The 17,852-nt window shown below is 39.8% G+C and overlaps 1 protein-coding gene across 2 annotated transcripts in view; it reads left to right on the top strand.

Moving 5' to 3' along the window:
• Nucleotides 1-17,852, top strand: part of LOC136245685 (clustered mitochondria protein homolog) — a 26,666-nt gene extending 8,814 nt beyond the window's left edge. The window contains exons 2-16 of one of the 2 annotated variants that reach the window (XM_066037175.1): nt 3,238-3,307; nt 4,786-4,889; nt 4,948-4,999; nt 5,047-5,143; nt 13,794-13,836; nt 13,884-13,964; nt 14,029-14,154; nt 14,203-14,288; nt 14,336-14,371; nt 14,427-14,521; nt 17,354-17,437; nt 17,482-17,526; nt 17,574-17,629; nt 17,678-17,694; nt 17,759-17,852. In XM_066037175.1, the coding sequence (XP_065893247.1) occupies nt 3,238-3,307; nt 4,786-4,889; nt 4,948-4,999; nt 5,047-5,143; nt 13,794-13,836; nt 13,884-13,964; nt 14,029-14,154; nt 14,203-14,288; nt 14,336-14,371; nt 14,427-14,490 (759 nt within the window). In that variant the 3' untranslated portion in view covers nt 14,491-14,521; nt 17,354-17,437; nt 17,482-17,526; ... (1 more) ...; nt 17,678-17,694; nt 17,759-17,852. Of the gene's footprint in view, nt 1-3,237; nt 3,308-4,785; nt 4,890-4,947; nt 5,000-5,046; nt 5,144-13,793; nt 13,837-13,883; nt 13,965-14,028; nt 14,155-14,202; nt 14,289-14,335; nt 14,372-14,426; nt 14,522-17,353; nt 17,438-17,481; nt 17,527-17,573; nt 17,630-17,677 lie in introns of both variants that reach the window. The other variant, XM_066037174.1, reaches the window with a different exon arrangement.

Genomic DNA, 17,852 nt, shown 5'->3' with positions numbered 1-17,852 from the left:
CACCGTCACTCTATGAAGCAGCTATTGTACGTGGATACGCTCTGTGAATGAAGATGCTATAGAGACTGATGGGAGATGGTGACTTGGTCTTCTCAAGCAAATGATTTGTTTAGTGAGCACTCGACAAGTCACATGATTCCAGAGCAGGCTCAGAAGCTTGTATGTAATTGTGTTCTTATTATAGTTAACTACACTTTGTAGCTATGGTAGCATAGGTGGATGATGAGCTGCAGTAAACAGCAGCATGCACTCACGTAGATAGGTCATACATTTTTAAACAGTTCCTTTTAAAATATATGTGCATGTACAAGCCGTCATCTTTGATGGAGGGCTTAAGGTCTGCTGCATGGATAATGACTGCTGGGATCCTCAAGGTTGACTTGAGTTCCAAGTTGAGAGGTCTGGTCTTGTTCAGTTTAATTTTTCTTTGTAGTTGCAATTGTATACTTATTGTTTTGTTGGTTTTTGTGATGTGTATGTATGTGTGTCCACGTTAAGTAGATCTGTGACTGTGGTCTAATTCTTGACTGGGTTTTACATTTCACCTTGGCCTTTGACTTGGGTCTTGACCTGTGACTTCAGCATCTCTTTCAATATCACCCTTAACGTATTTAGTAACTGGCATGCTTAAACTTGTAATTTAAAAGTTGCACGCTAGTGTAATAGTTAACAGCTATTAGTGTAATGGCTAACAGCTATGTGATTTGGTGCACTGCTGCACTGGCAGCTGCCTTGCACTAGACTTCAATTAACTCTAGTGTAGTATGCAAATTACAATTTCAGATTCTGAGGATTGCTATAGTTTTGAGGCTACTGTGAAGGGAATGATTTTTAAACCAGGCGCGTGCCCACAGCCGGCTTCGGCCGGCTGTGGGCGTGTGCCTGATTTAATGAAATTATTTTGTAAAAGTGTGTATGTATACCTACCTATCTACCTATGTTCGTCCGTACGCACCAACGTGAGCAAAATCATTTAAATAATGGTAAAAGCAGCTTTTACGTAAGAAGTAAAAGCGAAATAAAGTCTGTATTAAACTTCTACACAGGTGAACTTTGCTCTGAGGTGGTTTCTTTTCGGCAGACTGAAATACGGGTGTGGTGACTTTTCTCAGGCTTTGTAAACTACGGTGGGGACTATTCTACGGAACGGAACGGAACGGAATGATGGACTAAACCACGGAACGGAACGCTTTCTCAAATTGAAGCTTGCAACTTACCATTGCTGAAACTTCCCCTATAAGTTAGCAGTGGCATCTCCAGTGGGTGATTAAACATAAGACAAAAAGAATTAACGGATCGATTGTGGGTTTTTGTTGGTTGTCATTAGTAACGAAGTATTATTGTGGGATGAGCTGTATCAGTGATGTTCATCCATACGGAAGGGAACTTATGTGAGCTGTTTTTCTTATTTAGACTTTAGAAAACAGTCTGGGCCGGTCTTTCAAGTCATAAGTCAGTGTATAAATAAAGCAAGCAGGAAGATACTGGTAACAGGAAAGAGCCAGCTGAATTCGAACTTGAAAAATTTTGTGCAGTGTGTGAGGAGCAAATATTTTGGCAGACCGCAAGGAGGGTATATTCTGCAAACATCACTGAAGTGTATGCATGGAGTTATTTATATATTAACAGCTGGTGCAGTGGACTAATGCCGTATTCAATAGTGAGCTGATTTTATCTGTTACACAATTCAAGGATGTGTCTGACTGCTAGCCTTGAATCAGGCTAAATGCCAAAACTCCAAGATCAGCCAAATCTCTATTATAAGCCGCATGTGAAACCATGCCCGTAGCCACCAGGCAAACGTGATTTGGACCAGGATGTGTGTGTAATTTCAATGTATCTAGTCAGACCTGAAATGGAACACACATTAATTACATACCACCTAAGAATCCTAAGATTTCTTAAGTGTAACATTTCACTTCAAACAAAACAGGTTAAATTTGTTCGTCTATTTTCAAGTGATTCCCAGTCCAGCTGGTCCATGAAATTACAATGGGATCATATGTATTTGTTACAGTGTGGGCTGTCCTGTGTTGGATCTACTCTAGAGTTGAAATTTCAAGGTAGACTCACTGCCAATGTACTGACACTAGTACTGTTGTAGCATGTTTAAGTGGAGGACAAATGAAATAGTAATGCTAGATTATTTATGTATACAAATTTTTCATAATGAAATTGATATCCCATTTTGATTTGTACTTCCACTTTGCAACATATTCAAGAACAAGAAGCTACCACACTTAATCTCCAACCACTGTCATTAATTAACCAAGATCTCACTAGTCTGTAATTCGCCTTACTGTAGTGATTTTATTGATTCATCTGTATGTTTTCTTCATTTTCCTTTGAAGTTGTACCAAGAGTTCATAATAAGGTGGAGAGTGTCTAACTTGAATGCATTCACCAAACGCCCTGCTTAAAGTAACACCTCGGCCTTATTTCAGAACAAAGGCTTTACCTTCTTCAGCAACACTAATCAACAGTTTTCTACCCCCCAGTAAAGGTGTTGATTTGATGAAAGGTGAACTTTACGCAGGGTGTTTGTACAGGCCATACTGAGAGTTAGACACTCTCCCCCATACAAATCAGTATTACGAACTCTTGGTTGTACAGTATAGGTAAACAAAGATAAGTTTCTCTCCCATCTTATTCTAGGATTTCTATTGACAAGGAAAATTCAATTATTTGTATACAGGCTCAAAATTGAGAAAATATAAAGAAAGTGAATTAATATTATACAGTCAGTTTGCTTTTGGATATTTAATGTCTCCAACCACAACAAAAATTCGATGAATCCATGCATCTCATCACTGGTTGTCCGAACATTCTGAAAGTGATACCTCACTCAATCAACCATATATTCTGTTTATTAGACTGAATAAAGTCATGATTACCTAAACAATCACTTAATTAATGTTTTATAATTATCCTATTCCATTTTCCGGGAGGTTCCACTGATAAAATGCAATTTCAGCAATGATAGCAGCTAGCCAAGCTGCAAGTTGATTCAGAAAGCATTCCATTCTGTAAAATAGACCCCATCCAGAATTCAACTCAGTACTCAGGCTGAGATATCTGACAATAGTCCACTACTCTGTTAATGAATCATTGATGTTCACACAATATAGCCTCCTTGAGGTATCTGAATGTTTGCTCCTCACACACTGCACAAAATTCCTTTAGATTCTGGTTAGACTGAGTTGATTCAGCTTGTCACCATACTTGTTTCCTTTGTAGTGTAGCTATACACATACTGATTTATGCCGATTAGAAAGGCTGGGCCTCAGACTGTACATTCTAAAGTCAAGTAAGTAAAAATAACTCACATACTAGTAAAAACAAGTCATGCATTAAGTTCCCTACTTGATATATCCGAAGATGAACACACTGAGTCAGCTATTCCCACAATTAGTACTTCGTTACTAATGACAACCAACAAGAACCCACAATCGATCCTTAAATTCGTTTTATCTTTCTTGGGGTACGTTTGATTACCTGCTGGAAGCAGCAATGGTAAGCTGCAAGCTTCAATCTGAGAAAGCATTCCGTTCCGCAGTTTAGTCCATCATTCTGTTCCGTTCCGTAGAATAGACCCCACCGTAAACTACCGTCCCTTTGAGGTTTTCAGGCGTTTAACAACTGAAAAACAATAATGCAGGCCTTGTACACTACCAGGAATAGCCTATTGCTTCGAGTTGAAAAGGGGCGTATCCCTTACGTATACGAACGAAAATGAAGAGCAGCTATGAGGCTTATGAATTACAAATTTTCGAGAATTAGCTAATAATATTATCAAGAGTTCATAATATTATGAACTCTTGATATTATTGTACAACCAAAACTACAAAATAGTTATAGTTGGTTAATTCATAGTAGCATATACTATCTATGATTAATTACAGTTTAACTAGATAGCTGCATGGCGCCTGGTGTGTAGAGGTAGCACAGCATCAACTTGTTTACCCTGGAATGAAGCAGTTTAATCCAGCAGTTTTAACTAGAGTAAAATTTGTGAAGGATCAGTTTGTAAGATAGCTGTCTTCGTTAAGTTGACAGCCAAGAAATCCTTGGTCACCTTAGCAGACCAGTAGCTGAGTCAGCCAGTATAATATTATTTAAGGAGTATCAATGTTGGGGTGAGTAGGACTTATTTTGGGGCTCATTTTGGGGCTTATTTTGATATGATGGGCTTATTTTTGTCACTTTTTCTTGACAATGATGAGACAGTATTGGTTATATTAGGTAAAACTGAGCCCAAACAAGCTTTCAGCTTGACCCGAAACACTTTCAACTAGTTGCTATGAAATTTTAAATATATTAAATGGAATTGTCTAATGACTGACTGAGTAACTGAAAAGTGTCGATTTGGAGGTAGCTACCCTGTGACTTCAGTACACTAGGTGGTCTGCTGGATTAATCAGAGGTGGTGTGATGATACAAAGCTCCTCGTGACTGGATGTTCACTGACTGAGCTAAAGCATAATGGTTACCAAGTATCTCTTAACATGTAAAGTGTCCTGGAAAATTCCCACACTTTTGGTCCCAAGGTGTCCGTTTTACTGTATTACATTGGAACCTGTTACTGTGTAAACTTCAGCACACCTACACTTAGTCCCAAAGTATCCCTTAATATGCAAAGTACCTGGAAAATCAGGACACCTTGATAATCAGGACACTATTGGTTGATCCAAGGTATTCAGTTTCATGTAGTGTATGAATCATTTGTGTATAACTCATCTACCACAACATGTTAACTACTCACTACATGTTGTCCCTTTCCTGTAGGTGTACAACTTGTTCTAAGAGAATATGACTTCACTACACAACCTAGCTTCACTGAGGAGGACATCTTTAATCTTCTACCAATCATCAGGGTAGCTCAGTTTAAGGTATAAATATATATATTCCACATTAAGAGTTATCATATTAACATTCTCATCATTACAGCCATCTGATGGTAGTGCTCTGTTTGAGTTGGCCACATCTCAAGTCAGCTCAGGTGAGACCATGTGATCCTCTACCATGTGCTTACATGATCCTACACAGGTAACTTCTCTGATGCTCATGAGATGACCTCTCAAGCAATGGGGATATACTCTCAAGTGTTTGGTCCTCTACACTCTGATATTACTAACTGTTATAGGTGAAATATCTGTCTGTCTGTGTATAGTGTATGTTGTTTTGCTGTGTGTATAGTGTTGTGTAGTGACGTATTGCAGTGAGTATAGTGTTGTGTGTTATGTTACAGAGTGTTATGTTACAGTGTGTTATGTTACAGTGTGTTATGTTACAGTGTGTTATGTTACAGTGTGAGTGTGTTCATGAGTATGTAAGCTACTGCACAAGATATTTTAATTAGTTAGTTAGTTGACTCATTTTATCTTTTCATTTGTTAAAATAATATCTGTAGTCATGATAACTCAAACCCACAATCGATAGTGACAAGTGTTCCTATAAAACTGATCAGTTGGGCAGTTAGTGGTAGTGAGCAGATGATGATGTATTCCCTATTCGCAGTTTCCACTATAGACACCTGATGGTGTTGGTGATAGGGAATTCTTCCTTGGATGTCTGATGCTCACTATAAAAACCCACTGAGTTTTCTCAGTGATTTTATCACTTTGTGTTGTGCTGAGTAGTGATGGGCAATACCAGGAACTTTAAATCGATACGATACTTAAAAATATGAACGATATTGATAGTTTTGATATGATATATGAAGCATAAGTTAACTACATTACAAGCTGTTGTTTAGAAAGGTAAACATGTTTTGGCTTCAGTCTGTTTCTTCTTTGCGAAATAATCTGCCCAGCCTTGCTAAATATTTGCTCAGAAGGTACAGATGTTCCAGGAATAGCAAGATACTTCTTAGCTAATCTGGAAATGTGTGTGTAAGATGCACTATTCTTCTTCTACCAATTTAAAAGATTATCTTTTCTTTCAATATTGTACAGTCGTAGATACTGCTGCATTTGTATTGTCAGTTCTGAACTCAGAGAAGTTGTAGTAGAAGCCCGTGCTACTTGTTGATCAAAATTATGCCACAAACTCTTTTCATTGGTATATGATGCATCTTCAACAATTACTTCTACTTCTGTACCATCAGACAGTTCATTGTCTTCTAGTCTCAGTGATGCTGCTATTTCCCGAATAATGTATTGTCCAACCTTTGCTGCAATCCCAAAATCTGAAAATGCAATCTTTTTAAATCTGGGATCCAACAATGTCAGAACAGTAAGTAACATATTGTCTTCTATATTTAAGAGGTTTTTTAGCTGAACAGGTAAGCCTTTGTAGTGCTCTTGATAGTGGAAGAATTTTTGAGCCTGAAATATGATTCAGCAGAAATTTCTCTGGTTACTGTTTCAAAAGGTTGTAGTACTTCAATGATTCCTTTTATGACCTCAACTTCTTCATCAGAAATTGTTAAATCATTTCTATTTCGTAGACAAAAAGCTGTTCGGACAGCTTCCTTCCTGCTCTACAATCCTTTCAAGCATGTAAAAAGATGAATTCCAGTGAGTTTCCACTTTTTGTGATTATCAATGTTGAGATGAATCTGAATAGATGTGAGTTTTATCAGTTGCTTTGGTACTCTTATGAAAATAGCTCACAATGTGCTTGCAGCGTTGCAGTAAAGCTGCCACTTCGGGCACATCTTGTAAAGAATTGGTCACTATCAGATTAAGAGTATGCACAAAGCAAGGCAAATGATTCTACTTATTGTGGCATATTGCAGCAACTATGTTGCTAGCATTATCTGTGACTGCACAGCAAACTTTGTCTGTAATGCCCCACTTATCTGTAATGCTAAGAAGTAGGGCTCCAATGTTCTCAGCAGTATGTGAATCCTGAATCTGAACAGTGTCTAGCACAACCGACTTTAACTCCCAGTCATCTGTGAGAAAGTGGCAGGTTACAGTTACACATCCCATGGTGGCTTGAGAGGTCCATAAGTCTGTAGTGATAGAACAATACTCCACCTTCATAAGCTGACTATGCAATTCTTCTGTGGAATTTTTATACAAGCCAGGCATATAATCTCTCATTATTGTACGACGGCTAGGAGGTATGTACTTAGGATCAATTACTTTAAGAAACTCCTGGAATTTTTTATCTTCAACAATGCTACCAGGTTGCATATCAGTAGCTAGCATTTTCACCAGGGCTTTGTTGATAGCTTTACAATGCAGTGAATCTTCTGTATTGTACATATTGTATAATATGCTACATGTTACAAGACAGGATCAATGGTGAGACAACAGATCAAGGTCCAGCACGCGAACCAACACAAACTCTTATTACTACTTTCTAATCTCAAGCTTCTACGCATGTGCAATATATACACCATCATAACACACACCCCCCCCCACAAAATCCCCCCTACAAAGAGAAGGTACACTACAAAAGCGAGGTGGGTGCATGACACAAGTACATGGGTGTATATAAGCAACAAAACAGAAAAAAAACTAAGTATGCATACAGTTCCAAAATGACATAATCCATAATCCATAACAACAATATGCCAAAAAAGTAAAATCAACTAAAGGAAGAGAAAAAAAAACAATCGTTCAAACCTCACATAGCTCTAGACAGAGCATCTGCCAGCACATTATCACGTCCTTTTACATGACATATTTCCAAGTCATATTCTTGAAGGCCTAAGCTCCACCGAATTGCTGTTCCTCATCTTATTGATGAACACTAATGGATTGTGATCCGTGAAAACTTGGACTGGAGCAACTGTGGGACGTAGATAAATGTCAAAATGCTGAAGAGAAAGCAGTAAAGCCAAAGTCTCTTTCTCACATGTAGAATAGTTACATTGGTGAGCATCAAACTTTTTGGAAAAATAACAGACAGGGTGATTGATCCCTTGTAGGTCCTCTTGTAGAAGGACACCGCCCACTCCAATGTCACAGGCATTCACAAACAACTTAAATGATGCACTGAAATTGGGTGCAACAAGTACTGGTGCCAATAACAACACTGACTTAATTCATTCAAATGCACTCTGACAAGCTGATGTCCAGACAAATTTCTGTTTCTTCTGAAGAAGTGCAGTAAGCGGAGAAGCAATTGTGGCAAAGTTGTGACAAAGTTGTGACAAAATTTCCGATAGTACCCTGCCATTCCCAGGAATCTCATGAGGTCACTTTTATCTTTAGGTACTGGGTACCTCTGAATGGCTTCAACCTTAGCTGTCACCGGAGTGACCTGACCTTGACCAACTACTTAGCCTAGGAACACTACATGAGCATGACAGAATTCACTTTTCACTAGGTTTACCGTCAACTTTGCATCACGTAGTCTGAACAAAAGATCACTGAGCTGAACAAGGTGCTGTTCCCAATTGTCACTGTATATTACTAGATCATCTATGTACGCACCACAACCTTTCAGACCTGAAGTCACCTTATTTATCATCCTCTGGTAAGTAGCTGGGGCGTTTTTCATCCCAAAGGGCATTACAGTATATTGGTATAGCCCGTCTGGTGTCACAAATGTTGATACTTCCTTTGCCTGCTCAGTTAATGGCACTTGCCAGTAGCCTTTTAACAAATCAAATTTGCTAATGTACTGAGAATGTCCGATTTGGTCGATACAATCGTCTACTCTAGGTATCGGGAAAGAATCAGATCTGGTCACAGCATTGACTCGTCTAAAATCAGTACAAAATCTAAATGTACCATCTGGTTTGGGAACCAGGACACAGGGGGAGCTCCACTGGCTCTGACTCTCCTCAATGATGCCATTACGTAACATGTATTCCACTTCGTGTCTTAAAGCAGTCAACTTAGCAGGGTTCACTCGGTAAGGGTGCTGCTTGATAGGGCGAGTATCACCAACATCTACGTCATGACAGGTAGCTGTTGTCCTCCCTGGAACATCAGGAAATAGATCAGAGAATTCCTCAACAAGCTGCTTGATTACAGCATTCTCGTTCTCTGGGAGATGATTCAACTTGTCACTTATCTTGGCAAGGATGTCTGAGTTGTGCAGCTTCATACCCTTCTCCACAGGACTAGGATCAATTTCATTATTAGGAGGGTGACTACTTACAGTGGCTGTATTAGTTACAGTTCTGCAAGAAGTGGGACCATCCTTACCATGGTAAGGTTTTAACATGTTGATATGGCAAAGTTGCTTCAGCTTCCGTCTGTCTGGGGTGCTAATTACATAATCAACTTCACTTGTCCTCTTCTCCACTGTATAAGGTCCACAGTACCGGGCTTGGAGGGGGCTACCATGAATGGGGAGCAACACTAATACCTGGTCTCCAGGACGAAATGTCCGTGTTCTAGCCTTCTGTCGAACCATGTCTTCATCTTACACTGACTCTCCTTAAGTTTCTGCTGTGCCAGGTCATTAGCCCTCGTTAGTCTTTCCCGTACATCTGATACATGTGTGAGAAGATCATCTGATGAGTCTTCAGCTAACCACATCTCCTTGAGAAGTTTCAATGGGCCACGTGGGGTATGACCGAACACTAACTCAAAAGGGCTGAATCCCAACGACTCCTGTACAGACTCACGTACAGCAAACAGTAGGAGTGGAATGCCTTCGTCCCACTCTCTCTTCTCCTGTAGGCAGTAAGCCCTCAACATGTTTCTTTAATGTCTGATGGAATCTCTCTAATGCACCCTGTGACTGGGGGTGGTATGCAGTTGACTTCACTTACTTGATACCCAGTTGAAACATGACCTCTTGAAGTATCCCAGACATGAAATTTGAACCCTGGTCGGACTGAACTGACTGAGGAAGCCCCACCAGAGTAAAAAATTTGATCAAAGCCTTCACTACCTGTGGTGTCCGGATACTTCGGAGCGGAATGGCCTCCGAAAACGGGTAGCCGCACACATTATGGTTAGGATATACTGGCTTCCACTCTTACATTGGGGAAGTGGCCCCACACAATCAATAATAACGTGCGAAAATGGCTTACCTAACACTGGAATGGGCTTCATAGGAGCCACTGGTGGCTTCTGATTGGGCTTTCCCACCATCTGGCAAATATGGCATGAACGAATGAAGCTCTTCACATCTCTGTGAGCTCCAGGCCAATAGTAGTGATTCAACACTTTACAATAGGTCTTCTTGATACCTAAATGGCCAGCCATAGGAGTCTCATGTGCCAGACTCAATACAGTGCCACGATACTTCCCCGGGAGAACAATCTGATGCAGAACTTTTCATTCATCACCAGCAGGGACGTCTGGTGACCGCCACTTCCTCATAAGCACACCCTCCTTCCAGTAATAGCAACTTGGTATTACAGCAGCTTCCTTCTCACTAACAGCATACTGACTAAGTGACTGCATCTCAGAGTCACTCTTCTGCTCTTTAATTAGATTATGTCGGAACAAAGCATGGTTAAAATCTAACTCATCTACCTGCTGCTCTGCCAAATTACTGGGTGAGACAATAGGTGAGTGCTTCAACAATGTGTCAGCTAAATCCAGTTGTTGACTGTCCATATTCAAATTTGGTATAGATTGTTGGTGTTCATCCTGTTCAACTGAGACCCGGGAAGATGATCTAGCTCGCGCCATAGCCCATGTAACAGCACAGGCAGGAAATAACTCTGAATTCTGTTTTCCTGTTCCTTCATCATTACAGCTCATCTGAGGCACCTCTGAAACTTGAGGGTTCTCCACTACTCTTCCTCCAGCTAGATCATTTCCCAACAGGACTGTGATTCCTCTCACAGGTAAGGAGGGCCTAACTCCAATTATCACAGGACCACTGAGTAGGTTACATCTCAAAAACACCTTGTGCAATGGTACCTTCATTGTACCTAGTTCCACACCTTGCAGCAACACACTAGTTCCAGTAGCTGACTCATTCGAAAATGGCAAAGTATCTGCTAGTACCAGAGATTGTGATGCTCCCGTATCACGTAAAATTGTTACTGGATTCTCCCCCACTGAGCCAATAAGGGATATCGTTCCCCTTGACACCAAAGGCTCATATTCAACTGGGACCTTCATTGACTCCGCTTCAACACTACTATCTTCTAACTTATGGGGTGCAACAACAGAATTACTACGAGTTTTACCATCCTTCCTCTCAAGGGCTGGGCACTCAGCTTTGACATGTCCTCTGTGCTTACAGTAGTAGCAGGTCGGGCCCAGTGGCAACCTGGGTGTTCCCCGATCATAAGGATTCTGTGGACCTGTTCCACTTCTGTGGTCACGCTTTCCTGTGCCTGAAGTTTTATTTACAGGATCTGAACGGGCATCTGGCCTGTTAAAGCTGTTTCTGTGAGTCAGTGCATAGTCATCAGCTCTGGTTGCCGCATGATGAAGGTTATCCACTTTCTGCTCATCTAGGTAAGTCTTTATCTCAATAGGAAGGCAGTCTTTAAAATTTTCTAATAGGATGAGCTGTCTCAGTTTCTCAAAATCACCATTTACTTCATTTGAGGCACACCACCTATCAAACAGGGTTTGTTTCTCTCTGAATATGTCTATGTCGACCCTTTCTTGGTGCAACGGAACTTTTGGCGATATGCCTCCGGCACCAGTTCATAGGCCTTCAGGATGGCTGACTTTACCGTGTTGTACACAGAGCTTTGATCGACAGATAAAGCTGAATAAACTTCTCGGGCTTTCCCAACTAGGTACTTTGAAGTAACAAAGTCCAGACTTCTCTGGGCCACTCCAAACTTGTTGCCACCTTCTCTAAGTGCAGAAAATACCTGTCTGGTTCTGTCTCCTGAAAAGGAGGAACAAATCTTATATGCCTTGTCACATCAAACTTCTCCGAGACACTGGTAGGTGTTTTAGCAGTAGCTGTAGCCAGTTCCAATTCCTTTGCCTTCAATTGTACAGCAATCTCACGTTCCTTAATCTCAAGCTCTTTTATTCTGAATTGTGCCTCCATGCTCCCTTTCCTTTTCTTGTAATTCTAACCGTTTCATTTCAATAAGGTTACTTTCCTCAATAGCCTCTTCATCGTCTGACACAATATTCTCATCCATTAAATAATTACTCACAAGCTTCTTCACATCTCCCTTCCTCATCGAAGTACTTACTTCTAGTTTAAAATGGTTTGCCAGCGCTACTAGTTCTGACCTCTTCCGTGCTGCCAATTCACTTAACTTAGGAGCAGCTACGAAGGTTTCAACACTGAACGACATATCTACAACTCGCAACTATAGTCCACAAAACAATAATCCACGAAACGAGAGTCCAATAACAATAATAATCACCACCAAATAAAATCCACAAAACGATTCCAATTGTAGCTCACCATATGGCGACCATGCCATACACTAAGATCACTGTCTACAATGCCAGGCGACGACCAACTAGCGTAGCACAAAGAGAAAACAAAAACAAAGCGGTTCAACAACAAAAGTCACACCTGTTTCGGTACTTTTGACCCGGTACCAAGGATTTTGAGCTTAGGCGGAACGACCTCCGCAGTGACTTCTCCGCTGCGACGACAAAAGTTCACAATGTCGTTGGTTTTCTCTCCCGGACAAGCCCCCACTTGTTACAAGACAGGATCGATGGCAAGACAACGGATCAAGGTCCAGCACGCGAACCAACACAAACTCTTATTACTACTTTCTAATCTCAAGCTTCTACGCATGCGCAATATATACACCATCATAACATACATGAGTATAATATGTGACATACTTCCATAGCCAACTGTGTAACTAAAACTCTGTGTCAGTGAGGTCTGCTTGTGGCGTGACGACAATTTTTGTTTTTTAACAGCTTGTGCAGCCTGCTGTTGTTGTGGTAGCTCTTCAATTCCTCCTTGTGGTGGTAAGAAAGGTGCTGCAAGATTACCAAAAACATTCAGTAAACACAATGTTAGAGTCATAATTAAAGTTCAGACTGATGGGTATTAACCTTGATAAAGTAATTACACCACCATAGCAGCCACTACAAGCCACAACCCATGGGAATTTTGTGATTGACCACACTCACAGTCACAACTCCTCCCTTTGTTGCAAAGCACACTGATGGCTAATACAATAGCTACAACTACAAACCTTGTAGCAGCATCATTAATACAAACCAGCTGCAGAGACTACCGTCACATAATAGCCAAGCCAGTAAAAGCCTACAAGCTGGTGGCGTAACTATCAGCGACCTAAACAAATGGTCTTTAGTACAAATAAAACATCACTAACCTTGACCATATTTGTAGCATTACCACTGGTAGATACCTTCTCTTCACACTTGTTATATATTGCCTCCTTGTCCACGGCATGTGTCGTTGATTCCCTGAAATATGACCACACTAGACTCCTCTTCTTCGTACAGTGTGAGGCAGCTACATTACTAGGCTGGTCGGATATAATGACGAGCTCAGGCTGCTCTGCCCTCGGCTCTGCCATACAAGTGCTGAAACAACTAACTACCGTTGCTATACACCAGAACAGTACCAGCCAAACACCAGGGATGCCTTGAACCATAGGTTTAAGATATTAACTCCACTTCAAAACTAGTACTAATAATGAGAAAACACAGACACCAAATGACAAACTCTAACAACAAATGAACAAAGCTGTGAAAGTATCGCGTGACATAATTAACAATTAATCAATGTACACTGTGCCTTCTTGTGATAGTTGCGTGTTGGCCAGTGCAGATCACGTGAGATATCGTATCAAAATATCAAGATTTAAAAAAATTATCAATATCTTTCGATATTGACAAAATTTCGATATATTGCCCAACACTAGTGCTGAGACAGTGATTCATTACATGTCTTAGGAATGTGTTACTTTACTTCAAACCGTGTACTAGTATTTTCACACTTCACCACAGGTTGATGGCGAGGATACATTTCCTAGCCAATGAGAGTGTCCCGGTGAGTATGGATCATGTGATGCTAATGGTGTCATTAAGTGTTGCTAGGCGATGTGTTTCCAACACAAAGCAGTGATGGTGTTTGAACGTGTACTAGGAGTAGATCATCCTGACACTGTGTCTGCTTATGTGAGTACTGTCTAACTGTACACATCAAATTCCTACCTGTAGTATTATTGAGTTGTTGTTACAGGTCAACCTGGCATTATATTGTCATCATTGTGATCAGACACAGGTGGCACTGAGGGTGATGTACCGAGCACATTACCTTATCTCACTGATGTTTGGAGATGACAGTCCTGAAATAGCCACTTGTGATGTGTGTACATATATAACTATGTAATTCTTATCCTTCATTTCTCCTCAGAGCAACATTGCCTTGATGTTACACAGTTGTAAGGAATATGATCTCTCAGTATCATACTTGGAACATGCCCTAAAGCTAAACACAAAGTATGTTAACTATACATGTTGTCCTGTTGCTATGGTGACCCACACAGGTACCACGGTGATGGGAGCATACAAGTAGCATTAAAGTATGTCATCATTGTTGTCATGACAACCTGTTGTTATAGTAACTTACACATGTAGTCACCACCTGATAGCCCGAGGGCCTGTCATTCACTGGAGACTTCAGACTAGCACTACAACATGAGAAGATCACATATAACATTCACAAAGAAAAGGTCACTAGTTAGAATGTGTGTTCTTACGATTAGTACATAAACGAATGTTGATTTTATGCTTCGAGGGTTTGAGTGCAACGTTTGAAGCTTTGGTGAACATTGTATGTAGTTGTAGCTACAGTTAGCTAGATTTTGAGTATATTGCAGCTTAATTCATTAAACAATAGTTGTCGTTCTGGCTCCTTTTGGTAAATGGAATTTCTCACGTTGACACTATTATTTGTCTCTTTAACAAGATATGGCAGCAGGAGAAAGCACAAAACAAGATGTAGCTGCTGTTTAAAAACCTTACAGCAGTATACAACTCACGAATGTTCTTCCTCTACAGCTTGTCCCAACTGTACTTCACGATTATCAGTGGGTGTGGTCACTTGTGGGATGCGAGCTAATTAACTTGTCAGACACTTAATGGCTTTGTGTACAACCACCTTCCATTACTTTCTAGTTTCTCAAGTGTAACTGCCCACAGTGAAAATTGTTCATGGCGTGATGAGTAGTCGGATTCTTGCAGTCTTCTGCTTGCCAATATAACCAGGTTGCCATGCGCAAAATTCAAACTTTGCTTATGTCATTCGAATAATGCACCCTTCGAACCAATGAATGAATGCAGTACATTTGTTTATGCACTAGTTGGAATAAGAGAGTACAGAGGATTGCAGAATCTTTGCAATACAGGAAGTCACCGGAAATGTGACCTATCAAAATTGTGGTGACGCATTTCAAAGTGGATGGATCACGTTTTTCAGTTGGTACTTTACAGTTTTGTTGCAAACATTCCGCAAACCTCTGTAAATGATGGAACCTGGCCGTCTATGTAGACAGGTCACTATAGTAACCACCCAACCTTGAAAATTTTGTTGTGAATATTGTTGTGTGACCTACTGTCACTACCATAGGAACTAGCAGTTTTACACATGTTAATCCTGTGCTTGTTGCAAGGCCAGAATTTGAATGGCCATATCTCACTATAACTCCCATCATTTCTTCATGAATTTTTTGATTCTAATACTTTCTTTCAATATTGAGTGTTTTCAAATCACGGCAGTATATAGCCAGTTTTACCTTGGAATTTCACTGCTATGGTTTCCCCAGCATGCCACTACACACACCAACAATTTGTGGCACCATTACTAAGGACCATGACAATATATGAGTATATTTTGCCACTAACTCAGCTGAGAAGATTTGGTGGGCAAAACTTTTTATGATTTAACTCTAGATAGAATTTGGCAGATAATAGTTTTGGTGAATTATAGATAATAGAGTACATAAAATGAATGGAAATGTGATGTCACAGAATACATACATTTGTATTGAAATTCTTATGTTACAAACATCCTTGTAAAGCTTGCTACGCAGAAACAAATTGTTGTATCGACAGAAGTTTGTAACCAACAACTGTGGAACTTTGCTACAATGAACTCAAGTAAGTAATTGAGGGATCTATAGGGTTGTACCAATGCACAAGGAAGTTATATGCAAATAAAACGAGATTACAAAATGGCCCCAAACTTTAAATCCCAAATAACTTTCTTCGCAAATATAGTCTACAATTTTAATCCTCTTCCTTACCATTTAACAGAGAGAATATTGGAGCAAACAGGATCAGTTGCTTGAAAAAACGACAAAGTATCTTGAAATTTAGCAAAAAGTTTAAACCCCTTAGAAGTGCAACACAAGGACAAAAGACTGTCTTGGTGACACGCCTAGCTTACCACAAGACTTGAAAGTGAAACAGGCTATACAAGAAATGGTATGGATGAGGCATGAAGGTAGTATGAGTGAGGCATGTAACAGTCACAGTTAATGTGATACCCTTTGCTACAAAATCTATGGTTTGAATTCTCTTGCCTATATCTCTCATAAAGGCCTAAAATACTTGTTGGATTACTATTTACGCTGCTTAGAACACTAATTCCTATACTTAAGCGCAGTCCTTTCAAGTCACACGTAATGGAAGTGGAAATCAAACTTGAAAATAGCTTGCGTTTCGTATCTCTCTATCATATATGGGTAAATACTAGTGTTATACTGCATTCTCTGTATTGGGTTCACTAAAATAGGACAAGAGAAAGTTCTAGTGAATTGGAAGTTATTTTGTGTATTAGTGACATCACTGTTGTGAATTCTATATGTGACCATCTCAGCAAAAACCTGTCTAGTTTGCACAACTTCCAAATTTCCTTTATTTTCTCAGCATTGTCTGCATTGTTCAAGGAATGGTTCACCAAAGTTTCAGTCGATTATGGTGAGTAGTTTTGGAATTACAGCGTTAGACAGTAGGGAGAGCAAGGAAATCGATTTGTACAGTGACTATATTAAAAATAAACTACAGGTGCTTACATTAGCAGCCATAACTTTGTTTGAATTAGTCTACAGAGTTGAGATTCGGCTTACAATGTTCACCATGAATTGGCAGATCAACCAAGGTATAGTTTTATCCCTGCAGTCATTTGCGCATAGCTGTGTGAATGCAGTTTCACTGAAAAAAACCGCAACAATTTTATTTACGTCAACTGCATCGTAAATAAATGTACGTGACACGCAAACCATTGGGGCTACAGAAATGAAACAAAAGATTTTATAACTCTCCATGAGTAGGTGAATAAGATGGTGTATATATAGGTTAAGACTTTCTTTCCTCGACTCAATTAAAACTTGCGTAAAACTTTCTTTGTAGCACGCGTAATTTCTTTAAATTTCGTTTTCCTCAAAACACATGCTTGTGCAAACTAGACGGGTTTTTGCTGAGATGGTCACATATGCTTTTATTTTATTGATAGCTGTTTTGTTTGCCTATTCTATAATAATAGTTATCACATGTTGTTGTAGTTTGGAGAGAGTCACCATCGTACACTGGAGAGTACTGAGTGTTTACAACAGTTAACAGAGAAGGCAGTCAAGATGCAGAAGAAGGTATAGTTGTAAGGAAAGAGTTAACATCATTACTTGTTGTGTAGATCAATGAAATTACCAGCAAGTTCCCCAGTAGCTCAAGAACACCAGTAAGTTATCAGGTGAAATGAGTTCTACTATTATAATGTGTTAACAGGTAACATCAGAACCATCCAGTGGTGGAGATGTTAAAAAGACTAACAAGTCATCAAAGTTAGTAGAATATCATTAACAACACTAATCCATAATGATATACTCTAGACCAGCCAAGAAGAAAAGTAGGAGTAGCAAATTTAATGTGAGCAGTAGCTGATAATGATGTCCTCCATGTTACCACTACAGGGTGAAGGTGTTAAGGGAACAACAGCCTAATTATTGTGTATAGTCAACTAATTGTATTTATTATAATCAATTAATATTCTCCATAATCACCTGA

Source organism: Dysidea avara, chromosome 15, assembly GCF_963678975.1.
Source record: "Dysidea avara chromosome 15, odDysAvar1.4, whole genome shotgun sequence".
Lineage (NCBI taxonomy): Eukaryota > Metazoa > Porifera > Demospongiae > Dictyoceratida > Dysideidae > Dysidea > Dysidea avara.
The sequence above is the reverse complement of the archived record's forward strand: the minus strand, read 5'-3'. Positions and strand labels throughout refer to the sequence as shown.